Raw genomic sequence first — 26,819 nt, 5'->3', positions numbered from 1 at the left:
GCAACAGCCTCAGACTGCCTCATTATACGGATGGCTCTGATTTTGTGATATCATAGTGAACATCTAGAAATGTAAATTCTGCATAAGCAGTACCCTGAAAATGTACGTTTTTGTCTGAAATGATAGCTGTGCACTTCCTGGTATGTGAGTTTGCCTAGGCACCCCTGCACTGAAGCCTTATAGCTGTATATCTGCAGTGTGAGATCTAAGGCACTGCTGCTTCTGCTCCTTGGATCAGCAAAGTTCACCAACCCACAGAGACAGCTGTCTTTTTTTCCCTCTCCCCACCCCTCTCTCATACACATCTCCCCGCCTGGCTCTTACTAACCAGGCATGCTCTGGCCAGTGTCCCGCCAAGCTCATAGCAACCAGTGACATCACTGAATGCCAGGGGCGCAATTTGCTGTAGATATGCCCCTTCCCCCCCTCCCCCCAAACACACACATATATACATTTTATTACACAGTCTGAAATGAGAACTGTCAGTGTTCCATCTCGGGAAACCAGTCTGATTCAGATCTGCACCGGCAATATTAAATCCGTATGTTAACGGTGCGGAGGAACACCCTGCTCATATTTCAGACAGTTGGATAAACGAGATCCGGCGTTAGAATCTTCTATCTCAACCATTTTACATCCAGCCGCAATTTTAAAGTCTTGTTTTCGTATCGACCGCTCGCATATTGATAAAACAATTCTCTGAATTTACAGTCGGAGCCTGGGAAAAAAACGTAGCAGAGTATTAAAAGTTAGTGTATCGTATCCAGAGCGTGCAAAGGAGTGATGGTGGTGAGAGGGGGGGGGGGGGTCCGCATAGCATTTAACATGGAATATGATCTTTTTCTGAGGGTTCAATGAATCCTTATTGCAAAGGTCTCTATAAGGATTTCACATACATGGACATAAAAGTAACACAAAGACTACGTGGCCTACAGTTTTGGACACTTGGCCATCAAACTTACAGTATAGAGTTTGCTGAACACCCCCATTTTAAACATAAGAAAACAAGAAGACCTAGTGCAATAATCCTTTTTAAAGGAGAACTATGAGGTGAGTGCTTTTCACTCACCTCATAGTTCTAGCCGACCCGTGACAATGACACTGTCACAGGTCGGCTCAGTAGATCGGGAGGTGAGCGAACACATACCGGCGTTCGCTCACTTCTCGATCCTGTCACGGCTCTCTGCCGTGACAGGGGAGGGGCTGGATTCCCCCCTCCGATCCGCCAGCGCTGACTGGCGGAACGGACGGGGGAGGGTACAGCTGGCTCTGCCTCTAGATAGGCAGAGCCAGCTGTCAGTCACGCAGCTGGGCGGATCCAGACATAATTGTCGGGATCCGCTTCAGCTGCGGCGTCTCAGTATACCACGAGCAGTAGCTGAGTAGCAGTAACTGAGCCTATGGTGACGGGAGGACGCTAGTTTGTGTCCTCCCGTTACCCTAAGGAGAACTATGGTGAAAAGCCTTAACCCCACAGTTCTCCTTTTAATAATGAAATAAAATACAATCGGATATACTCCCAAAAGGAGCAACAATGAACATCAAATGGACTGGTAGTCCTCGATGGATAAACTGCTGTGGAGGTGAATAATCCAGGAGCTCTGCTGAACCGCAGAGTCACGCTACCTCTTGTACCTCTCACGCTCCTGGATTATTCACCTCCACAGCAGTTTATCCATCGAGGACTACCAGTCCATTTGATGTTCATTTTTGTTCCCTTTTGGGAGTATATCTTATTGTATTTTTTATTTCATTTATTAAAAAGGATTATTGCACCAGGTCAGGCGCCCGGTGTTTTCTTATGTTTTTATGCAGTGTTCCGGATCCCTTATCTGTAACGGGCGGCCGTGCTGGATTCCAGGGAGTTTCTGTGGCCACAGGAGGGTTCTTTTGGCGCTTGTCTTTTTTTTGGTTTTGGAACCCCAATTTTAAACCATGAGCATTAATATGGCTTCCCATTTGCAGTTCTAGAACCATTCACTACTCTAGGGGTGTGTCTATGGGAATTTCTGCCCCTTCATCCCAAAGAGTTTTTGCGAGGTCAGGTCGTGGTGTTGGATGAGAACATAGATGGAAGTGAATGTAAGGCAAAGGGCCACACTATTTGGCCTAAAGTTTTGGACACTTGGCCATCAAACCTATATGAGTGGCTGAACACCCCATTTTTAAACCATGAGCACTAATATGGCTTCCCATTTGCAGTTATAGAACCATTCACTCTTCTTGGAAGTCTTTCCACAAGATGTTGGGGTGTGTGTGTATGAGAATTTCTGCCCCTTCATCCCGAAGAACATTTGTGAGGTCAGGTCCTGGTGTTGGATGAGAACACAGATGGACGCAAAAAGTAAGGCAAAGGACTACACTATCTGGCCTAAAGCTTTGGACACTTGGCCATCAAACCTATGAGTGGCTGAACACCCCAATTTTAAACCATGAGCACTAATATGGTTCCCCACTTGCAGTTTTATAGAACCATTCACTCTTCTAGGAAGTTTTTCTACAAGATGTCGGGGTGTCTATGGGAATTTCTGGCCCTTCATCCAGAAGAGTTTTTGCGAGGTCAGATCCTGGTGTTGGATGAGCAGACCTGGTTCACAATTGGTGTTCCCACTCATCCCAAAGGTGTTCAGTAGGGTTGAGGTCAGGGCTTTGTAAAGGAGACTTGAGTTCCTCCACACCAAACTCATCGAACCATTTCTTTATGGAGCTGGCTTTGTACACAGAGGCACAGTCATGCTGGAACAGAAAAGGGGCCCTCGCCAAACTGTTACTCCCAAGGTTGGAAGAGCACACTTGTCTAAAATGTCTTTTGTATATTGTAGTCTTAACACATGAACTCAATAATTTGGAGGGTTGTCCATACCTTTGACTATATCATGTGTGTGTGTATATAGACTCAGTTCACAAAGTTATAATGATCAATATTTTCAGCAGTAAGCGTTGGAAATACCAACCGTATGCTCACAAATAATGACCACATTGGAAAAATAAATTATGCATTGAAGTTTACATACCAAGTGCTGTAAGCCATGGCAACCAGTTAATGGCAAGTTAGCCATATGCTGGAAAAGCCTTTTTTATTGCAGTATGATTTTGAATTGTGGGGAAAACTCTCAAGGTAGAGCATACAAACTCCATGCAGATAGTGCCCTGGGTAGCATTGAAAGCCGGAGTTGCAAAGCAGGAATGTTAACCCCCCAAGCCACAGTGCTAAAATTGTTATCTTAACCAAGAACATTATTTTATCACTTGTGATAAGCTGCTGCTGGATCCTTTCCAGATATGCTTGTAGATGTTATTTCCTCTTTAGTTCTACTCCGTATGTACTATAGTAACTCTATACTGGCATTGAAATGTATGTCTGTGCATCTGGGGGGTGTATCAATTAGTCTCTTATGCGTGCTGAGTTATATTTTCTCTCTGTGTAGATTACAGATGAAGAATGTGGGGAAAGATCCCCGTCTCTCCCTGGCACTCCAGTTCCCCCAATGCCTTCTGCCCCACCTACCCCACAGGCTCCTTCTGCCCCACAGCAACCACCTACCTCCCTCCCACAGACACAGCTTCTCCTCGCTGGCAGCCAGCTTGCTGGGGTAAGTTCCTGTTTTCTTTTCTTGCACAAGCATTGTATTACGTTTGAAGGAATATAGGACAAAGCTTGCCAACCATTTCAGCAAAGAGTTGGGAACAGTGACGAGTTGGGTACAGTGACGATGTTCTACCAATTGGTACAGTTTTTAGTGCTAGACAACAACTTGGAGGGGAAGAAGAGTAGGTAAAAGATAGACAGAAATGTAGGCAAAGTCGGCCAAGGGCCTAGGCTGGGGTATGCTAAGTAGTATATAGGAGGTAAGGGGCCTCCTTTGGGGAGGCAGTACAAGGCTGCATGAAAATGTACAGAGGGATTGAGAAATTTGGATGATCATATGGGGCTGGGGGACGAAGGGAAGGGTGGGGAAGGTTGGGAGAGGGTAGAACTTTGGGGGGAAGGGGGCAGTGGAGGGGAAGAAAGGCAAAATGGGCCAGAGGCCTAGGCAAGTACTGGGGCATGCTAAGTAGTATACACTGAGTGGCCAGTTTATTATGACCACCTGACGTTTGTAGGCAAATTAGCTATAATTTGGCGCTGAAGTTGCTAGAGGGCCAGACCATTATAAATAGGGAATCAGGTTGTTTACCACGACTGTAGAAGTGATTTGTTTCTGAAGATACGGGGAAACAACGCGATTTAACAGCCTTTGAACGTGGGATGATTGTTGGCGCTCTGAGCCATGGAGCGAGTATCAGCAAGACAGCAGAATTCGTTAAATGTTCAAGAGCAGCTGTTGTTAAAGTGTTTAAAGACTGGACTGTCAGCCGAAAATCTGGGTCTGAACGTGCGAATTGTGGCCGTCAGCGACTAGTCAATGTTAGGGCAGAACGGAGTGTGGCAAGACTGGTACAAGACAACAGAAGGGCGACAGTGCAGTGTCAGATTCCTCGCATCACTTTTCAACATCTCGTGGAGTCACCAGGCGGCCCAACGAAGTACTGATGGGGTGTTCATAATAATCTGGCCACTCAGTCTATAGAAGGCAAGAGACCTCTTTAGGAGGTAGTACTGGGCTATGTGAAAATGTATGGAGATTGGAGAGGATGAGAAATTTGGATGGTTATGGGGAGCTGGGGGGGCAAGGGAAAGGGTAGGACCAGAAGAAGGTGGGTGGAGAAGGAGGAAGGGAAATTTGGGGCAAGAAAAAGCGGAGAGTGAGAAGCATGAGAAACCGGAGAAATAGGGGCAAGAGGAACATAGAGAAGTTGGCAAGGAGGGAAGGCGCATAGGAGAGAGAGAACAAGGATAAAAAAAAAAATAGGGAATGCCAAACTTTTAGAAATCGATCATGCCCGTCATTTAATGGCCATTTGTTTCTCATTGGACATGTTAGGAATGTTATACTTAGTATAGCCTCTAGGGGGGAGCCTGACATCACATCAGCTGACCACACAAGGGTGCATTAGTCCTTCTGGACGACAGATATAAATGATCAATTTCACATCTGGTACACATAATGGCCATTCCTGAACATGATTGGTGGCTATTGAGCATTAACACCACTTCTCATCACTGACACTTTAATCCATCAGTTATTAGCAATGGCTGTCCCTACAAACTGGCTGAGCCAACAATTCCGCTCAAATGCAGTAGCCTGTGGTGCTGGAAAGTCCCCCGTTCTGATCTTCAGTTTACTGCTATTGGATGCCCTGGTTTTCTGGCCCCGCTGTATACTGGGCCTTGACCTCTATCCAAGTTGGCACTAAGCTCCACCCCCAGAACCTCAGTAGCCAGTAGAGTTTCTGACATTGAACTGGCATATGGCACGGGTTAAGCTTGGTAATGAGGGGGGTTAGTGCTGATTTAGATAGAGGTTAAGGCCCATTGAGTTAAAGGTTAGCAAAAGGGCTTACTGGCACCACACCGCACCGTGCTGCATTTTTGGCAGTATTGGTGGCCCCTTTTAAATGAAAAGCCTACAGAAGCGGGGTGCTACCCTTGAGAATCCAGCTGAATTGGGGGGTCGGAGTTTACTGGATATTTCTTTAACCGAGAGAGGGAACTACTTTATGAAACGTTCCAACCAATAGATGAATCTGTGTAGGATTCTGCATCAATCTGTATGATATGCTTCTGCTTCGAGTTTATATTTAATGCTTTCTGCTTTGCTTTTGTTAATGTCTTCCTTTTCTAACTGCCTTTTATTGTCCTTTTTTGTACCTTCCCTGCCCCTAAAATGTTGCTATTACGTCTTGTCTCCTGTATTTACCCTTTTACCCCCTCCCTCCTTTTCCAAACCTCCCACCTTGCTCCCCTTTATCCTCTGCTACAGCTCACTGCCCTCCTCCCTGCACAGCAGCAGCTGCTCCTCCAGCAAGCTCAGCTCCTTGCCGCCGCTGTCCAGCAGTCCAATGCTGCCGCTGCCGCCAGCGCCTCCCAGTCTGGGTCTGATGCCCAGACTAACCCCAGCAGCCAACAGCAACCCCACCAACTTGCTTTGTCCCAACCCATCCACCTCACTGCACAGGTGAGCACTTTAGGACTGCCATGGCACACAGTGCTGTCTATCAGGTTCTGCTTTTGGTCAAACCCAATAATGAAGGTTTTGCTGAGGGCACCAGTCAGATTCTGTCATCTTTCCAGTGTGAGCCTCTGATTGGTACCAATGGGTAACAAAGACTGTTTTCTTGACCACATTTTGCACTCTTAAGTAGCACTCTGCACAGAGAGGCTGCTATTGCTGACTTTAGTCTGAAATTGCTAGTGGCCTGGCTGTCTCTGGTGCCAGTACTTTGAGTCACTGGGCTAGAACAAGCATGCAGCCGGTGAAGTCAGAGCTCCTGTTCTTTACGCTTGCTCCAGGTCAGTGATTTCAGACAGCAGTAAAGTCATTACATTAGTAAGATAGCTAAACAGTTAGAATTCTTTTAAAGCAAAGGTTGGCAGTAGCAGCCCCTGTACTTCTCTTAGCACAGCTTAGCATAGCCCTCTAGCTTTTGAGGGACTACGTGTCCCAGAGTGCCCTGACAGCTTGGGTCAGATGGAATTGTGTTGGCTTCTATCCTAAAGTAGTGTATGCTGTCATAATTTGATCATACAATAGTACATTGATATTAAAGAAGCCCACCCCCAGGCCACGTCTTGTAGCTTTGGATAGAGTTGGGAAGAGTTCAGATTTCTGCCAGGTTTATATATCTATCGCGGACCGCTGTTCTTGTGACATTGCTACAGGTAATGGGGGGTTTGGTTGTCACTGGGACAGGAAGGTACGGACCACAATAAAAAAACATTGTTAGAAATTCTAACCCTTCACCTCTCTACTACAAATGTTTTTGTTTGTGCCCCCTTTTAGATAAATTTGAGAAATAGTTGGTTATTGGTTATACCGAAAAATGGTTATTGCAGCCAAAATACTTATTATTCACACCATCAGATCTGTGTTCAGTGTTCATACAATATGACAGTCAACTATTAGTCCAAGAAATTATTGCCTTCTGATACTTCCTACAGAATACCTAATGGCTTGCCCCTTTTTTGACTTGTCATTTTTAGGGTCTGTGTTGATGGGTTTTTGTTTCCTTCACAACTGTTCTCCCCCCATACAGGTCTATGGGAATGCAAAAGTAGCTTGAAGCAGGTCAACTGCATGTTAGCTGGAGGTTTATGGAAGGTTTGATGGAGATCAACTGCAGGTTAGAAGTAGGTTATCTGCAGGTTAGGTCAACCACAACTTAGGTCAACTGCAGGTTAGGAGGAGGTCAACTGGAACTGCAGGTTGGAAGGAGGTCAACTGCAGGTTAGATCAACCACAACTTAGGTCCACTGTGGGTTGGGAGGAGGTCCACTGTGGGTTGGGAGGAGGTCCACTGCAACTTAGGTCAACTGCAAGTTGGAAAGAGGTCCACTGCAGGTTAGCTTAACCACAACTTAGGTCAACTGCGGGTTGGAAGGAGGTCAACTGCAGGTGAGATGCACTTAGTAATGGAATATGAATGATGTGAATGATCTCGGAAGCATTTCCAAGCTTTTTTGCTCCTTGAAATAATCCCAAAACCCATCAATACAGGCCCTCCCTGTCCCTTCCTTTTTAATGATATTTAATTTCCTGTCCACTCTTCAGGATATTCAGCAGTTGTTACAACTCCAGCAGCTTGTTCTTGTTCCCGGGCATCATCTCCAGTCCCCTACACAGTTCCTGCTACCCCAGGCAGGACAAGGCCAGCAAGGTGAGTGAAGGCATTTATATACTGAAGAACTATGAAATGTTTCTATCTTCAGTGAATACATAACCCTGTGACAGTTGTAAAGACATTACAAACATACCCAGTTTAGTGCAGACGTGATTTATTGCTGCTCTTCCACTGACCATGTTTTTGTAATCTCCAGGCCTCCTATCTGCACCAAATCTCTTCCAGCTACCTCAACAAAGCCAGGGGAATCTTATTCCGGGTCAGCCAAGGTCTGGACTTCCCACTCAGGTAAGGGAACTCTTATAGTTGAGTAAATATTTAACTAAAAGGACTTTAATCTGTAAGGGAACTTGTACTAAGGTAATATTGGGGTTACCACTGCTGACCTTAATTTTGTGGCTGCCATGCTAATCCAATGGCTTTAATACTGTCTAAGCCACTGACAGCCTCTTGTCACATAGCCAGCATTCCATAATTATTCTGGAACAAGTATGCATAATTCTGACTTCACGGCCTGTATGCTTGTTCCAGGTCAGTCAATATAATGACAAGGTAACTTGCATTCTCAGGATGAGGTTACCAATGGCAGCCGCCACCATTTTTTTTCATTTCAGGTCTCATTTCAGGATGCTATTTCCCTTTTTCAGGCTGTGCCCCGTCCCGGGCCCCAGGATGCCCCCATACTGTCACACACAGAGCCAGCGTCTCATCCCGAGGAGCCCAGTGATCTGGAGGAGCTGGAGCAGTTTGCTCGAACATTTAAGCAGCGTAGAATCAAGCTGGGATTCACTCAGGTGGGAAATGGAATGTGAATGTGTTATTGGATTGTGCTGTTGAGTCACAATGTTCATAAATGGTTGGTTGCAAAGTTTTTAGTACACTTCCCCACTGTTACTTTGGGAGGAACATGACAATTACAGGAACTAGTACAAGGAGGACTTATAGCAAAGCTGTGATTTACCCATACACGTCACAGCAAGAGGTTCACTTTAAAGCTACCTCCTCCTCAGCAGAACATGCTCACCTTTCCTTCTCTGCTCCTCGGCAGAACATGCTCACCTTTCCTTCTCTCCTCCTCGGCAGAACATGCTCACCTTTCCTTCTCTCCTCCCCAGCAGCACATGCTCACCTTTCCTTCTCTCCTCCTCGGCAGAACATGCTCACCTTTCCTTCTCTCCTCCTCGGCAGAACATGCTCACCTTTCCTTCTCTGCTCCTCGGCAGAACATGCTCACCTTTCCTTCTCTCCTCCTCGGCAGAACAGTCCTCAGCCCTGTGTAAGCTCTGACTAGTGTGACTCAAAACTTACTTACCTTTTAATGAAATCGACCTTTTTGCTTTTCTTTGCATGGCCAAAGTTTGCTTTGATTGGGTTTTTAGCCTAAAATCTGAACTCCAGCCTCCCCTTCAGTCTTGCACAGTTACACCGGTACTCAATACTGCACGTTCCCCCCCTCCCTCTTTTCTTGGCTGGAGGACAACCAGCATCATCAACTCTTTCCTCCCCACCTGACTGTCCCTGGCCCACCCCTTTTCATTCATTTAGATTTCATTTCTTTCAATCACGGAGGCCAGCGTCACATGGCGAAGTTGCCTAGGATGGTCTGCAAGCCAATGCAGCATCTCAAGACTGACATCCACCCATCAAAGCATGTTGATATTTGCATAACTCCTCCCAAGAGCCAGCCCACTGCTTGCATCAGGGATAAGAACTCATGAGGCGAGTACCAAGGCAGGGTGCCATGCTGTTTTCCTGGAGCTATGTCAGCCCTTCCCACCAGCCATGATTTGCCTACATTGTATAGAGAAACATTGATGACTCCATCTAAAATAGGATGCATAAAAACTGGTTTTATGTAAAAAACCTCAGTAGCATGTTGATTGGGGAGGAGGAGGAGCCAGGGAAGGCAATATATAAGTAGATTAAACTTTAGCGTTAAATAATCACTTTAATAAAAAAGCACATCTGTAAAAAAATAAGTCACAGCAACTAGAAAAATACAGCAAGTCCAGTTGCCTTGACTTATTTTTTACAGATATACCATGACCTAGATGAATGAGAACCTTCACAGACATATTGCGACACGTTTAATAAAAAGCCTTACATTGTAATAACTGTAATACATGTAATGAAAGTATTTTATATGAATTCCATCATTTATGTTTCACGTGCCTTTTATTTATAAGATTGGTGCTTCCCTGCAGTACCTCAGCCTGCTGTAGGGGGTGCTGTAGAGCAGATGGTTGATATTCTGCACTACTACCCCGGTATGATGTGATATCGGTAGTACTATGCTCCTATGTGTTTTTTGCCTAGGATAATGAGGACTTTGTTATCTTTACAGGGGGATGTTGGCCTGGCTATGGGCAAACTGTATGGCAACGATTTCTCTCAGACAACCATTTCCCGATTTGAGGCACTTAACTTAAGTTTCAAGAACATGTGCAAGCTTAAACCACTGTTACAAAAGTGGCTGAGCGATGCAGGTAAGACAGACCGGTCTTGGATGTAACGTATATGATATGTCTTCTGGCGCCGTTTTCTGGTTACCAATTATCAATCTCTCTGCCTAGAATCTATGTCTGTGGATAGCACTCTACCTAGTCCCAACCCACTGAGCAGCCCCGGGGGAGGGTACGAAGGACTCCCTGGCCGCAGACGCAAGAAACGCACCAGCATCGAGACCAACGTGCGCTTCGCACTCGAGAAAAGTTTTATTGCGGTGAGACAGACCATAATGATTAAGGGCAATGAGACAATTGACATACATAATATATAGAGTATCAGCTTGAGGACATGGCCACTCCAATACACGTGCGTCATTGCCGGGTATGTTGACATGCATTTTTAGTAATAATCCAAAAATTAAACATCATGCAGGCTGGGTGTGGGAGTAGAACTAGTTGGTAAAGGACGGACAGGAGCAGCTATACTGTGAGCATGGTTCCAACTTTATGCAGAGATGGGAAACTTGGCATAGAACTCTGCCCGATGTACAGGAGCTCAGAGACGTTATCAAAGTTGGCAACATTAAAGATAGTTGAGTGGGACGCCTTGAGGTTACCAAGAATTAAAATGCCGAATACTGGAGAAGTGGCCAATAAGGGGAGTGTCTCTTCATGGTGTATGGCATGTAGTGTAGGAGTAAAATAAGCCCCAGCCTTGGTGTAATTGGTAGTTATAGTAACCCCCCCAGCAATGGTGTAAGTAGCCCCAATAATCACCCCTTCATTGGTGGTCCGTGGTAGTAACATCCATAGGTGGGCCCTGTAGCACTGGTCATTGTTACACCGAGCTCTCTCCTTCCAGTCATGCCGTGTCTATGGTTCTACTGTTGAGCAGAAGTTTCTCCTGCCTGACAGTTCTGGCTTCTTTCAGTGCTGGACTGCACACCTCTGCCACATGGCATATTGATGGTGGTGGTGGTTGCTGCCCTGGGCCACCTAAGTGGTGGTAGTTGGTGTGGACCATTTAGAATCACTCAAGGTATCAGCTTGATATAAAATATCTATAGAATAGGGAAGGGTAAGATCCTCTGTCAAGTTGTATTGCCCCTACTGACCATTGTCACCAAGACAGAAAGTGAGGGACAATTCTAGCGTTGTCCCCAGAACAAGAGGTGAAGGGAAATCTTCCAATTCGGGGACCTGTCCTGAGGACAACTGTCTAAAAGGGGGATTCTCCTTCCTTTCCTCCTAAATTCCTGTCCGGGACATGTCTGGGACAGGAAGTTTGGGAAAAATGGGGACAATGGTACACAGACAGCAAAAAACAACCTGGAACAAGTAGAGGTGAGGCGCTTTATTCAAATATTCAGAAGACCGGTCAGAACGTTATAAAGCACAATGGCCGCTCTCAACAGAAACAGGATGTCCTTCAAACAAGGGAACCCACAACTGAAGATGCATACAGTATATGCGGGTCTTCAGTTCTGGGTTCCCATATTTGAGGGAATGAGATTACCAAACAAGACATCTGAACGTCCATATTACTTCCTAATTATTTAAGCCCTACAGAAGAGGGAAGGCCCTAGAGCCCCACAAGGAGCATTGGGTGTTCCGTTTTGTCACTCTATTAATAAAAGTTTTCAGACTCCCGTACTGTCTTGTTTGAAGCTCTCATTGGATATGATATATGGGCAAAAAAAGCCCCCCAAAAACTGATGGGTTTAACCCCTCCCTACCGTATTTAAAAAAAAAAGTGTTGGCTCTATATGTTGCCAGTGTCACTATATAGATGCTCATTCTCCCGGGGCACCTGAAGGCAAAAGATAGAAACTCCCATTCAGTACCAGGAAGTGGGGTGGTGTGTTTTTTTTTTTTTCACTTCTCAACCTCTATTCTCATTTTTGAGCTTTCGCCTCACTTCCTGTCTAACTGACAGGTGTCAGACATTGTGGAAATTGGGATATCAGTGGATAAAGTTGGGATCTGGTCAGCCCCTTCCCTCCCCACAGCGCCTCACTATTGGACCTCTACAGTTAAGGGCAGCCTTGCTGACCAGTAGTGAGAAGTGAGAGAGGGCAGCCACAGCTTGACTTTTTCCACCGAAGTAGGGCAGATGTCTAGTGATGTGTGCAGCCACCGGCAGGTGTTCACTTTCACTTCCCAACGAGAGAATAATACTTTTTACTGGTTATATTTATAGATCAACCTTTCCTCCTTGAAGGAAGGTTTACAAATATTTATTTAGGTTTATGATTCTTTTGCCATCTCCTTTTGGCCCTTATTGTGTTAAAGGAGAACTATGCGTTAAGTGTTTTTCCCCATAGTTCTCTTAAGGGTCACGGGAGGACATATACTAACCTCCTCCTGTGACCCAAAGCTCAGTATATCGCGAGCTACAGCTCGCGGTATACTGAGACTGCCGCAGCCATTGCTGTCGAGATCCACCCAGCTGCATGAGTGACAGCTGGCTCTGCCTATCTAGAGGCAGAGCCAACTGTACCCGCCCCCTCCCCAGTCCGTTCCGCCAGTGAGTGCTGGAGGATCGGAGCGGGGAGGGGGGATCCCTGCAGGGAGCCGTGAGTGACAGTCACAGTTCACTGCAGGGAGAAGATCAAAAAGTGAGTGAGCGACTGTATGTGTTCGCTCACTTCCCGATCTATTGAGCCGACGTGTGACAGTTTCATTGGCACGCGTCGGCTCGAACTATGAGGTAGAGTGAAAATCATTAAACCCCTTTAAGTCCCGCCCACATAAAACATTCTAGATTTAGAATCATGCCAGTAAATAAAATTTTGGAGGGCAGAGGTCTTTTTTGTTTGTTAAAAAATGACCCCAGTGTTTTGTTTTTTGTCTTTTTATATTATGGGGGAAAGAAGGGGAGTAAGTTGTGGTGGAGGAAAGATGAGTATGTCTTTTTATGCTACAAGCTCTCTGCTTTCAGAAAATAAAGAATATTTTAAGGGTTATGATTAATCTTCAGACCACAAATCTGCATTTAAGAATGTGCGCAAACAATTTAAAAAAATTGGTTTGGGTTAATGTGACCCTATTGCTTTGCTCTGCAAAGACCGGATTGGCTTCAGGCAATGTATTAAAATGTAGATTCTCTTTAATGATCTCTCTCATTCTTTTTGCTGTTCCCTTATGTCTCATCTGTTCATGACTGTGCCATTCAGAACCAGAAACCTACCTCCGAGGAGATCCTTGTGATTGCTGAGCAGCTGAACATGGAGAAAGAAGTGATCCGTGTGTGGTTCTGCAACCGCCGGCAGAAAGAGAAGCGCATCAACCCGTGCAGCAGCATGGCGCTCATCCCCACCACCCAGAGCAAAGGGCACATGTATGGAACGCATATGGTAATGAGCAATCCTGTTTTCTCAACATGGCATGGGGAAGCTGTATGGAGCACATGTGGTGACCACAGTCTCAGTTCAGACACTAAACACAGTAGTCATGGCATCTAGGCAGTGCCTATACATGGTGGTGGTCAGAAAAACAGAAACCCTTACCCAGAAGTGGGCTCACTCTGTTCATCTGCATGCGAATGTCTGTAAGCCAAGACACGGCATGCCAGTTCCACTTCTACACCTTATTTGCATGTGAACAACCCGATGCAAGCCAAAACGTTGTCTTTAGTTTTGGATAGCGTGGAGAAACTTGGAACCCCTTTTGTCTTTTGATTTTTAACCTCCTATTCTCATTTTTCGAGCTTTCACCTCACTTCCTGTCTAATTGACAGGTGTCAGACAGAATGGGAAGTGAGAAAAAAAAAATCACCCCACTTCCTGGTACTGAATGGGGGTTTCTATCTTCTGGCCACTGAAGGCATGGTAAACACAATGATAAAATATATAGAGTACGCATACAAAGTCCAAAAGGCCATCAGACCAATAAACTGAGACACCGGAAACTGTTAATATTGGTGTTTATTCAACAGCACAATATAAACCAGCCAAGGATATCCTTGAACCCTGAAACACATTGACTGTTTTTATATTGTCTTGATGAATAAACAATATTTTTGAACCAAACACCAATGTTTCTGGACTCCCAGTTCATTGGTCCTGCGCCCTTTCTGGAATTTGCATACGCGGTTCCCAAACTTCAGGTCTCCCGTTTTTAGGGACACCCTGTTTGTGTTTAAGAGCAGGCTCACTGGAGCCATCGTGCCCCATATACATTTGTTTGATCTTCTTCAATCCTGATCCATAGATGAGGGGAATCCAGCTACCTTTTTTATTTTTGAACATCTTGACTGGTATACTGGGCCTACAGCTGGACATAGACAAGATCCTCATCCCTCAAGACTGTTTGTTTTCCTCGACATTCTATGTGGGGGATCTTAGTTCCCAGTCCGAATCCAGAACAGTTTCAATTTGGACATAAATGTCTACTGTCATTGGGTCATCTTCCAAATCTTATTGGCGGTTGGATGGGCTTTTCTTTTTTTTACAACAACTCTGTTGCCAATTTTTTATACATTAAAAAAATATCCTAGAAAAGAAGATGAATACTTACAATACCTCTCCAGAAGGTGGTTAGTCCTGTCTTCTCTCTTTTGAATAACTATGGTTCTCATCGCTGCACGCTGTGGTTCCTCCCAACGGCTGCTATGTCCTGACTGTGTCTTGTAGTAACCTAGGAGCCAGCGGCTGAAACCACAGCAAGCAGTGGGATGGGGAAATGCAGAAATCCAGCACATCTGAGGGACAGATGCTGAAGATTCTGTTGGTGCCACTGGCTGGAGAGAGGTCTTAAGGGGTCTATTTATAAATGCTTTCACGCTTTCACACACCTTTTACCTGGGATTCACACATTTTTCGAACTGGATACAATTGGGAAAAATGTGTGAATGTTGTGTGAATTATTTTTTTATATATATATATATAATTTTGCAGGCAACATTTTCTAATCACTTTAATGTTAGCCAGATTCTTTTTTGTGTTCCGAGTTCAGGATATTTCATTATATTTTTATTACTGTAAGAGAAAAGGGAAATTCTCATTTTGTTATAGAAAATTGCACTTGCCCTTTAACAGACATGCGTACATTAAAGCTAGGCATGAACATGCACAGACAGTGGCAGCGATCCACGTGCCCTGCTCCATACAGCGACCTCCGTTTTACCTCCTGTCTCTCCTCTGTTTTCCTCATCCACCCTTCACGGTCTCATATCTCCTCCTTTCCTTGATCTGCTCCAGGTGCCCCCCCCGGTGTCTGCCCCCACGCTCACTTCCCAGGCTTCCAGTATTCTCAGCACAACAGGTAACCAGCCACCCATTCTCCTCGCACCGGATAACCCTCCATGCTCACTTCATTTTTCGCTGTTTACTTAAAGGCCAGTTCCACCCAAACCTGATCTGTCCCTTATGGGTAGGCATCTGAAGGTTTAATCCTGCCCCCTGGTGTCTTAGGCACTCCATTGATTGGAATTCCATGGAAAAGGTTGTGTCTCTGCCCCGCCCACAAAGCCGTAGCAAAGGTGTCACTCTCGGCTGGATTCTCCGGATGTGTTATTTTACATTTTGGGGGATCCATCTACAGAAATGTAAGATACCAGTATGTGATCTAGCTTTCTGGCTACCCTATTCATCTAAATTCTCAGGTTTCGGTGGAAGCGACCTTTAAAGCTGAAGTTTAATCTGCTTAAATTTTTCTTTCCCTAGTACTTCCCTCCCTGCTCATCAACATGCTGAGGACATTTTTAAATAAAAGCCTTCTGTTTTCATTACATAGCCTATTTTAGATCCAGTGGCATCATCTCTGTGATTCTCTATGCAATGCTGGCAGGAGGAGTCGGCAGGGTTTTGTATATAGCTTCCTCTCTCAGTACTCCTTTCAAGAGCCTTCAACCCTGATTCAAGAAATGGGCTGGCTCTTGGGAGGGGTTATGCAAATATAAAAAATGCCTTGGTGGGTGTCACTCTAGAAGAGTGGGCATCCTAGGCAGGCTGTATTTGCATTCAGAGCACCGTAGGTAATGCCCACATATGACGCTGAGCCTCTGTGATTAAAAGTACTGAAATCCAATGAATGAAAGGGGTGGCCCTGGGACAGTCAGGCTGGAGAGGAAAGTACTAGATGATGCTGGACATCCTCCAGCCAGTGGGCTCTTGCTGCAGCTTCTAATGCACATTATGAGAAGCTTACACTGTGCAGTGATATCAGAATGAGTATTTTCAGTCCAGGAGACGAGCCGGTACAACTGTGCAAGACTGAAGGGAAGGCCAAAGCTCAGCTTCAGCTCCACAGAATGGCCTACATTACTCGGAGCACTGTAGCTCAAGATCTATTTGTAGAAACATAGAAAGAATTGATGATTTATTCAGTGCACAACCAGAGTAGTTTATGGGTCTGGAGGTGTGATGGATTATCTTTCAATTGTTGTTGACAAGAGGCTCAAGTCAAATTTAGGTAAATAAAATACAGATCATGATGTATTAATGATTTACATTTTTACATCATGGGACCTAGGAGCGCCACCCACTATAGTCTGCCCGCAGAAAAAAAAAGGAGTGGGCGGAGACGAGACCAGTCACCCTGCACAAGGAGAGAGTACTAGTGAGTCTTTATTACAGGAAGTGTCAAGTTTCACACCGGATTACAGTCTAGATCTGGAACAATGTATGTAGACAATATTTGCTTATTTTGGAGTTCAGCTTTAAAATGTTTTATACAAATAATTAGGGATGCACCAATACTAGTACAAGTACTCACCCAAATGCTCCTGATACTTATGCCAATACCAGAACTTCCAGTATCAGGAAGCCAGGCGGCGAGTCATTACACACTGCCCGGCTTCCTGATTGGCCGGGAAGATTGCTCCATGCTCCCTCGTCACCTAATGACGAGGGAGCATGGAGAAGGCTTCCTGACTAATCAGGAAGCCAGGCGGCAAGTCATTACACGCGCCCGGCTTCCGTAATGGGAAAAACCAGTATCGGCGCATCCCTACAAATATTAATAAAAAGAAAAAGAAATACCCAAATCATTATCACTTCCCTTTTTAATGATGACTTTGCGATTTCTTGCCTGTTTACAGCGTCTGTGCCTCATACTTTTTCTCTCTGTTTCAGTGACTACCTTACCCTCCGCTCTGGGGTCTCTTGTCCACCCTCGTCCACCTTCCAACACAGCACCCCCCTCTGCCACACCCCCACCAAGCAACAGCACAAGCGCCAGCCCCCAAAGCAGCACTCATTCTGGGCTCAGCCTGACAGGACTTAGCCCTAATACAGGGTAAGTAATGGGGACAGGTATGCTTGCAACAACCACAAGATTCTTTTACCTTGACAGCGTTGTCCTTTAAGAGGCCACATCTGGAAAGTGAGACTCTGTTCTAATAGCTGCCGTAAGTGGGCAGAGCTGGGAACACGGGTGCAGAGATTATGCTGGCGAAAGACACAAGGAGCCACTGAGGAGTCCAATTTGTGGCCTCTTTAAAATAAAAATTGGAATATACATCATCTCATAGCAACCAATACCCATCCAAATGCCATTCAAAATAAAATAAGGGTTTCGATTTGGCTACTGTGGGCATCAAAGAAAAAGCTTATTTAAAGTTCGTTGATTCTTTCATGTTACATCTGTCTTTTAGTTGTTTTTAGTACCAGAAGTTAGACATGTCCGATTTTCAGTTTCGTTTTTGAACGATATTTGGACGGGATCTGAAATTCAGAAACAGAAATTTAGATTCGAATGTGTTCGATCTTCGGAAACTTCGTCCGAATTTTGATTCGGAACAAATCGCACGTCTCCCAGAAATAAAGCACGGTGGGTTGTCTGTTTAATTGCAGCCCTGAAGGTAGATTGTGTTCCAGGTGAACAATGTACTGTATGTGTAGATCTATATGATAAATATACCAAAAAGTGCAGATCAGATTTTAATTACTGCTGATCTGACCTGCTGATCTGGTACATTGACCTCTGTACCATATTTACGTTAAATGTTCTATTTTTTCTTTGTTATAGTAACGTTAGTTTAATATAGAACGGGAGACAGATTTGTATGGCTCGTGTAACCCTCACTCTGCGCCAGGCTGCTTCTCCGTTTTGCGGTCTATGATGCTGGCAGCAGCTGGAGAGGATCACATAGATGCCTTGTAATGTGTCTGACAGCATGGGTAGCTGCGAGCGGTGATCTTATTAGTGGCATGTCATAGCACTGCTACATAATCACCTTAGACAGCCGCTTCACTCCACTACATGGAGCAGCCTCTGAAAACGAGCGGATTATGTTTTTTATAAGCATGTATAAGTTTAAAAAAAGAAAAAGTTTTACAACGGGTTTAATAATCGTTCCTTCTGCCGCAGAAGGGACTGCTAGTCCCAGCGTTTCCTTCAAATCAGTCAAAATGTCCTTTCAGATATGGTGAAGCGCATGCACCAGATGTAAAAAAAAAAAAATGCATTCCAGGATCTCTGCAGTGTGACCGAGCATTGAGATCTTCTAGCAAATGACTGGCTTGTAGCGGCAAGTTCCACTCCCTGGTGGCATCCCAACCCCCTCTGAAAGGCCCATCGGCAGTGTTTTTATGCTATGTATTTTTATAAATACTATAAAATGGTCACATGACATGCAGGGTCCCATTCTAATCAGTCCCCAATATTACAGAGATACGCTTTCTGCATCATTACACTGTCCATGCAGGGTGCCATGATGACATGCCTTAGGGAGTGGGCCCATAATGCCCTGTACTCGAGTATGTAGAGGGAAGAGTGCAAGAGAGGCCAGCCCTGAACTGATACACGCCAAGAAATATGCCAGGTTGCAGGATGTTGGGGATATTGGGTCAGGGGTGGCATTGCTGGAGGAGGACGCTTCGCTATACGCAGGAGGAGTGACTGCTCCAGTTAGGATGGGAGCAGGATGGATAGACATGAGAGGCAGATATATTATTGGTGTGGGATTCTATTATCAGAAGGACAGACAGGGTAATCTGTCATCAGAGCCGTGAGAATCGAACAGTGTGCTGCTTACGGGGGGGGGGGCGTGTTTGACACTTGCGGAACGGATGGACAGGTTATTGGATGGGGCTGGGCATGACCCAGCTGTCACGATACACACCGACACCAATGACAAAATTGGAGGCAGATGGGAGTGTCTTAAAAAAACGAGTTCAGGGACTTAGGTGGTAGGTTGAAGAAAAGGACCTTTACAGGGGTATTTTCTGGAATACTGCCGGTGCCAAAAGCCACTACAGAGAGACGGAGGGGGTTGAGAGAACTGAACAAGTGGCTGCAGAACTGGTGTCGGAAAGAGGGCTTTGGGCTCATGGAGAACTGGGCTGACTTCTCAGTTGGTTACCGGCTCTTTAGAAGAGATGGGCTGCATCTAAATGGGGAAGGTGTAGCACTTTTGGGGTAGAAAATGGTAAAAAGACTGGAGGAGCTTTTAAACTAAAACATGGGCGGAGAGAATAAAAATGGGTATAATAAACAGAGAGCAAGTAACTACAGGGGCATTTAATATAGAGGGCTGTAATACAGGGGGGGCAGTGGACTCACTACAGTCAATCTATTTGATAATCTAATTAGTAATGTATCAAACGTACCAGGGTCAGTTAAAGAAAATAGTTGTGATTTCAGGAATGAGCAATAATAAAACTCAAACCACTAGCACCAAACTAAAATGTATGTACACCAATGCTAGAAGCCAAGCAAATAGATTAGAGGAGCTCGAACCTATGCTACTCAAAGAGGACTTCAATATAGTGGGAAAATCAGAAACTTGGCTAGACAGTTCCCGTGACCTAGGCTACCAATATACAAGGGTGTATATTGTTCAGAGGGGACAGAGTATACCATGTTCAGAAGGGACAGGGTTTGGAAGGGGGTGGCAGGGGTGGGTATATGCATGTATGTGAAAAATAGTCTAACTGTGCACATACGAAATGATATCACGACAGAGAGTTGCGATGGTGTAGAGTCTTTGTGGCTAGAACTAGATAAGACTGATTCTAGTGTGGGTGGGTGTTATAAACCCCCGAACATAAGGGAAGAGGCGGCTCACCTACATTCCCCAATATAGAAATAGAAGGGAAGCAGAGAAATATTATAATGGGTGACTTCATTTTTCTGGACATTGATTGGTCACATAGTACCGCTCATTCTATAAAGGCTGGCCATTTTCTAAACCTGTTGCGGGACAATTTCATGGATCAGGTGGTTGAGGTCCCATCCAGGAAGAATGCTATACTAGATCTATCAATCTCTAATAATACGAACTTAGTTGCAGACATAGCGATTAGGGATACATTGGGTATTATTGATCACAGGATGATTAATTTTAATGTTGAGTACTGAAAAAAAATAAGTGAGTTGGTTTGACAAGAACACTAAATTTCAGAAAGGCAAACTTCGATAAGCTGCGTCACCTAGTACATGACACCAAATGGGACAAATTATTTCTAACAATGAATACTGACGAAAAGTGGGATTGTTTAAGAATACATGGACCAAGTGCATACCGTTGGGTAACAAAAATAAAAGATGGAGAGCTAAGCCTGCATGGCTAAATAAAACGGTACGACAACACATCAAAGAAAAGAAAATGGCATTTAAAAAATATAAGATGGAGGGGACTGCGTTGGCATTCCAGAGCTACAAGGAATGTAATAAGATACTGTATGTGAATCCGGGCATCTAAAATAGATCACGAAAAGCATATCGCCACAGTCAGTAACAAGAACCCCAAAACATTTTTTCAAGATATAAACAGTAAAAAGGTAAGAAAAGAGCAGATGGGCCCAATAAAAGATGAAAACGGGAGATTAATCACAAACGACAGGGAGAGGGCCGAGGTGTTTAATTTTTGCCCTCAGTATACACTCAGGAAAAAGACGGGTTTAATGGAGATAAGAATGTGAGTAGCTTAGGGTGTAAAATATTCCAGAGGTTGACGGTAGCCGAGGTTCAACAAAGACTAGAAAAACTTAATGTGAGTAAATTGTTAGGACCAGATAACCTGCACCCTAGTGTACTTAAAGAGCTCAGGCATGTTATAGCAAGACCATTATTGCTCATTTTCAAGGACTCAATACTGACTGGAAGGGTACCAAGTTATTGGCGTAAAGCTACGGTAGTACCAATATTCTAAAAAGGTGCCAACCGGGGAACTACAGACCCGTCAGTCTAACATCAATATTATGCAAGCTGTTAGAGGGGATGATAAAGGACTATTTAGTGGATTTTGTTCGTCACAAAGGTATAATAAGTAATAATCTGCACGGATTTAGGAAGGACCGTCCTTGTCAGACCAACCTACTAACATTCTATGAAGAGGTGAGTAGAGATCTGGATTGAGAGAAGCTGGTGGATGTGGTAGATCTTGATTTTTGGCAAAGCATTTGACACAGTACCACATAAACGCTTACTACGCAAGCTGAGGTTGATGGGCATAGATGACATGGTGTGTACATGGATAGAGAACTGGCTACAGGAATGTGTGCAGAGAGTATTGATAAATGGCTCATTTTTACATTGGTATAAGGTCCAGAGTGGTGTGCCCCAGGGTTCCGTGCTAGGCCCCATACTGTTTAATCTGTTTATTTATGATATTAGGGAGGTGTTAATAGACATGTTTCTGTGTTTGCAGACGATACTAAAATTGGGAGGGTAATAGACACGGACTTAGACACTATAATATTACAAGAGGTCCTGAATAAAATGGGGGAGTGGGCAACTATATGGCAGATGAGGTTTAATGTTGAAAAATGTCATTTCATTTTGGGGTTAAAAACAGGCAAGCGGGATACACATTAATGGGTACTCCACTTGGGAATTCGGAATTGGAGAAAGATTTGGGAGTCATAGTAGACCACAGATTGAATGCCACACAATGCCAGGCTGTGGCAAACAAAGCGAGCAGAGTACTGTCCTGTATTAAAAAGGGAATGTACTCTGGAGACAAAGCAATAATTTTTCCACTTTATAGATCACTGGTTCGGCCTCATCTTGAATATGCGGTTCAGTTTTGGTCACCAGTCCAAAGAAAGGATGTCCTTGAGCTGGAGGAAGTCCAGAGAAGAGCAGCGAAACTAATTAAGGGGCTGGAGGACCAAAGCTACGAGACAAGGTTTCTAAATTTAAACTTGTTCACGCTGGAAGTGAGGAGATTAAGAGGGGACATGATTTTAATGTACAAAATGTTTAGTGGAGATGGCAAAATCGGCAATAAACTTTTTACTGTAAACTCCGTAACAAGGACTAGAGGCCACCACCTAAAATTGGTGGAGAAAAGATTTAACCACAAAGGGCATAGGGGCTTTATCTCAGAGTGGTTACATTTTGGAACTCTATGCCACAAGCGGTGGTATCAGCAGAGAATATTGATTCATTGAAAAATCAATTAGATAACACCCTAAGAGACCATAACATACAGGGGTACAGGTACTCTTAAAGGAGAACTATGGGGTCAGGGCTTTTCAACATAGTTCTCCTTAGGGTAACGGGAGGACACAAACTAGCGTCCTCCCGTTACCCTAAGCTCAGTACACCGCGAGCTACAGCTCACGGTATACTGAGACGCCGAAGCGGATCCTGACATCGATGTCGAGATCCGCCCAGCTGCGTGAGTGACAGCTGGCTCTGCCTATCTAGAGGCAGAGCCAGCTGTATCCGCCCCCCTCCCCGTCTGTTCCCCCAGTCAGCGCTGGCGGATTGGAGCAGGGAGGGCGGAATACAGCCCCTCCCCTGTCACGGCAGAGAGCCGTGACAGGATCGAGAGGTGAGCGAACGTCGGTATGTGTTCACTCGCCTCCCGATCTACTGAGCCAACCTGTGACAGTCTCATTGTCACAGGTCGGCTAGAACTATAAGGTGAGTGAAAAGCACTCGCCTCATAGTTCTCCTTTAAATACTAAAGACTACAAAGGGACTCATAAACACACATGCACACAAAGGTTGAACTTGATGGACCTGGGTCTTTATTCAACCCCAAATAATATGTAACTGGCCACCCCAAGACCAGCCTGCCATTTTAATTCGGTTATGATAGACTTGAACATCAGGTACAAAAGGAGACCTCTGAAGCACAAAACAAAGCTCCAGGAATGATCTATTCTTTAAACTTACAGTGGGCCAGCTTGGTTACACGTAATGATCATGTGTCACATCTGGAGAGCTGCTGGGGATGCTGAAATTCACTGTAGTATCTGTGCTACATACTCAGCACTGACCTGTTCCAGGTGCTGCTGGAGCGACTTGCCCTCTGTACACTAAACACAGGGAGTCACTCCATTCCATATGTCTGCCATTCAGCAAAGGGCTTGTATTTTTTCCAGTGCACACAAGGCGTTCTCTGATTGGACTAGTAGGGGCAGATGACATCACAATCGCCAACTCATCCAATCAGAGAATGATCACCACCTTGTCCAGTCAGCATCCCCAGCAATCCTCTGGATGTGACACACGGATAATTACATGTAACCAAGCTGGCCCAATGTAAGTTTAAAAAAAAAAAAAGATAATTCCTGGAGTTTATGTGAATTGTTTCCTATCCTCTACAGAGCTAAAGTTGATCTAAATGAGACTAGGATGGTTTCTTCCATTAATGTATTAAAACCAAAATTAATAAAAAAAACCCTGTACAAAATATATTTAGGAAAACAAATAGTCATATGTTTAATGCGTAATGAAGGTCCAAAGACCCGGCTCTGCTTTGTGGATGACGTTGTGTGTGCCCATGCTCTAACTTGCTTAACAGACTTGGGCTTCAGTTCAAGATATGGTCCCGATCTCCTGACCCTCCATCCTTTAACTCCTCCTGTTGATGTTGTCCACCCCCAATACTCAGAACCTCTCTTCTCCACCCACCCAACTCCCTCAAGCTTGTATCAAACGTCTCTTTTACTCCAAAAGACTAGCTCAGGTCAAGAAGAAGCCATTTGCATATGGCTAGGTGGGCCATATGGGCCCTATTGCAACCACAACCTCTGCTACCCTTGTTCCTAAGCTGTACGTGAACCGTTTTCTGCCTGCACTTGTATCTCGGTGTTGCTTTTTTACTTAACAATCAAAAGCCTATGTCTGCAAATGATTGTTCTACACATAACTGAAGAGTGGTAAGTATGCTTTACAACATTCTATGGGCTTAATTTGATAACGTGCTCAAAGAACACTAGTGTGCAGTAACTCAGGGCGACCAATCACACAGCCACTGAAAGACTAGACTATTAAACTAATAACACCTATGATAGTTATGAGTTCTAGCACAGTATTTTTCTTTGTAATATATAAAAGCCAGTGTTGAATTATCTGGCAAATAACGTGTTTACAAACCTTCCCATCTTCTCCATGTTCTTTTGGTCTTACAGGGGCACAGTGCTCGGGGTCAGTCCGGGGTTGAACCCGGCCCTCATGGCTGGAAACCCACTGGCCACCATACAAGGTTTGTAGGACCGGATGAGTCACATGATGAACTGAATGTCAAATGACCATCCATGGCATGCATCATCCCATTAACCATTGTCATGATGGGCTGTGACATTTCCACCATGTTTCATGTCACTGCGGAGGACAAATGTCAATTCCCCCGGTCAACTATAACTGTTCAGCTATCAAACTACATGTCACTAGTGCCCTCTAGTGTCAGCTGTAGGTACCTTATAGGAAATCTGTCAAGAGTCGGAACGTTTGATCTGCATATTTAGGTCGGTGATCCAGAAGGCTAACCACGCATTACGGAGCATTTCAGGAAGTGATTAGCAATGACACCCTACGTAGGCCTCTCATGACCGGTTCCTTTGAGGTCTTCAAAGACCATTGTTGCAGAGAGCCAACATCACTACTTGTAGTAGTATATGAACAGACCGCACTATCCAGAGAATTCCAATACTTCAGACTTTATTGAAATTCACAGCAAAGCCAGTGTAACAGTGGATAAAGGTGTATAAAACAGCAAATACCCCAACCAGCTACACCGCAAGCCCCCAACCAGCTGAGGTTGTAGCTGGTTGGGGGCTTGCGGTGCTGGTATTTGCTGTTTTATACATTTGTATCCACTGCTACTGCTACACTGGATTTGTTGGGAATTTCAATAAAGTCTAAAGTATTGGAATTCTCTGGATAGTGCGGCCTGTTCGTATACTACAGATATTCCTCACTTTACGACTTACCTGCTTTGCGATCACTCGCACTTACGAGCAGCTCTCCAACCGTACGTCCGGGAACGTGGCAGTGCGACGTCTCGCCGGCGGAAGTGCTGTACTCCGTTCTCCACTGCGGGTCTCGTTAAGTACTTTATTGACCGATTTACAGTACACTTACAGTACTGTACATCTGCAACACTATACAGTACTGTACTAATGCAGTACAGTACTGTATATAGTTCCTCGCTTAACGACCAATTCTATTAACGACCTGGTCGTAGGAACGGAACTCGGTCGTTACGTGAGGAATACCTGTACTACAGTCCAAGGTGCAGACGCACTTATTAGACCAGCACCATGGGAGTCCTGATGGTGGCTAAGGAATTGGAGCGGTGAGGTTTCCTTTGGATCAACACCACTACTTGGTTTCAAAAATATCAGCAAGAAGGAATACAAAATGTCTTCCCATGTACTACTGACCTACAACCGTGCCATGTACTATGATAGTTGTACTTAAGTCATAACCGGGGTTTGAAAGTTGACTGTCATTGTTGTAGAGTCGTAGGTAGTTCTACTCATCCATGGTCCAACCAAATTGTGTCTTGTGTATTCACCCAGTTTGTGTAGTTTTCTTTCACTTCATGACGTATTCTATAAAAGTTGTACACTTTATTCTGGTGTGTTGCCACTAGTCTTGTTCACTGCATTTATATTGTTGTAGTCCTATAATTTTGTGACTAAAATCTGCCTTTTAGTTTTCCTTAAGAATCGGATTAGATGGCAAAATGGGCAGAACTTGATGACCAAGTTACAGGAACAGACTATTCTGTGAAACATTTACGAAACACCTAAAAAGAAGGCTGTACAAGCCAAAATTCCATCATTTTGGGTCGTTCTAGTGGCCACAGTAAGAACACACTGTACAAAGACCTTTTTTTGTATGAAGGTTTTATGGAATATGACATTCTCCATCCATCCACATGGTTTTGTCGCAGCAACTTTTATAGAATACTGCCTCCCACTGTGTATACGTTGACCTATTGTTTTGGCCTAATTCCCCTTTCTTTTCTTTTAGCTCTGACCAGTGGTGGCTCCCTGCCACTCTCCGGTCTTGATGCCAGCGGTAACCTTATCCTTGCCAGCGGTTCCAGCATTTCCAACTCGCCTAGCCTGGTGAGTCCTCCGCTCTTCCTGAACCCTGGAGGTCTCCCCCTCATCGGCCACGGCATGGGACGCATTGCATCTGCTGGTGGCACCCCAAGCCTCTCCCCGGCCTCCACCACTTCCTCCGGAGACGCTGCCATGACCTCCTTCCAGCACAGCCCAGGGGGATCCCAGCACAGCGGGGAGAGCGATTGAGAGAAGAATCCTCTCTCCCCCCTTTTTTAACCTCCACCAGCACCCATGCTGAGTCTCTACATACCTGGGGGCTCCTGGATACCACAAGGGCGATAGAGGCATGAGCGTGTTTCCAGAAGGCGCTGCCTCTCGCCCCTTTTTATTCCTCCCAGCAAAGAAGTGATATGCGTGGAGGGGGGGGGGGGGGGTGGGCTCCAAAAAA

The 26,819-nt window shown here is 44.9% G+C and overlaps 1 protein-coding gene across 1 annotated transcript in view; it reads left to right on the top strand.

Moving 5' to 3' along the window:
* POU2F2 (POU class 2 homeobox 2) overlaps positions 1-26,774 on the top strand; it is a 131,579-nt gene extending 104,805 nt beyond the window's left edge. Inside the window, exons 5-16 of the mRNA XM_018554777.1 lie at positions 3,429-3,593; positions 5,865-6,059; positions 7,653-7,758; positions 7,919-8,010; positions 8,370-8,516; positions 10,067-10,208; positions 10,296-10,444; positions 13,346-13,525; positions 15,371-15,434; positions 17,246-17,408; positions 24,485-24,558; positions 26,334-26,774. Coding sequence (XP_018410279.1) covers positions 3,429-3,593; positions 5,865-6,059; positions 7,653-7,758; positions 7,919-8,010; positions 8,370-8,516; positions 10,067-10,208; positions 10,296-10,444; positions 13,346-13,525; positions 15,371-15,434; positions 17,246-17,408; positions 24,485-24,558; positions 26,334-26,617 — 1,761 coding nt within the window. The 3' untranslated portion in view covers positions 26,618-26,774. The remainder of the gene's footprint in view (positions 1-3,428; positions 3,594-5,864; positions 6,060-7,652; positions 7,759-7,918; positions 8,011-8,369; positions 8,517-10,066; positions 10,209-10,295; positions 10,445-13,345; positions 13,526-15,370; positions 15,435-17,245; positions 17,409-24,484; positions 24,559-26,333) is intronic.
* The last annotated feature ends 45 nt before the right edge of the window (positions 26,775-26,819 follow it).

This window comes from Nanorana parkeri, unplaced genomic scaffold (genome assembly GCF_000935625.1).
Source record: "Nanorana parkeri isolate BGI_ZX_2015 unplaced genomic scaffold, ASM93562v1 scaffold173, whole genome shotgun sequence".
NCBI lineage: Eukaryota > Metazoa > Chordata > Amphibia > Anura > Dicroglossidae > Nanorana > Nanorana parkeri.
This window is presented reverse-complemented; position numbering and strand designations above follow the sequence as displayed.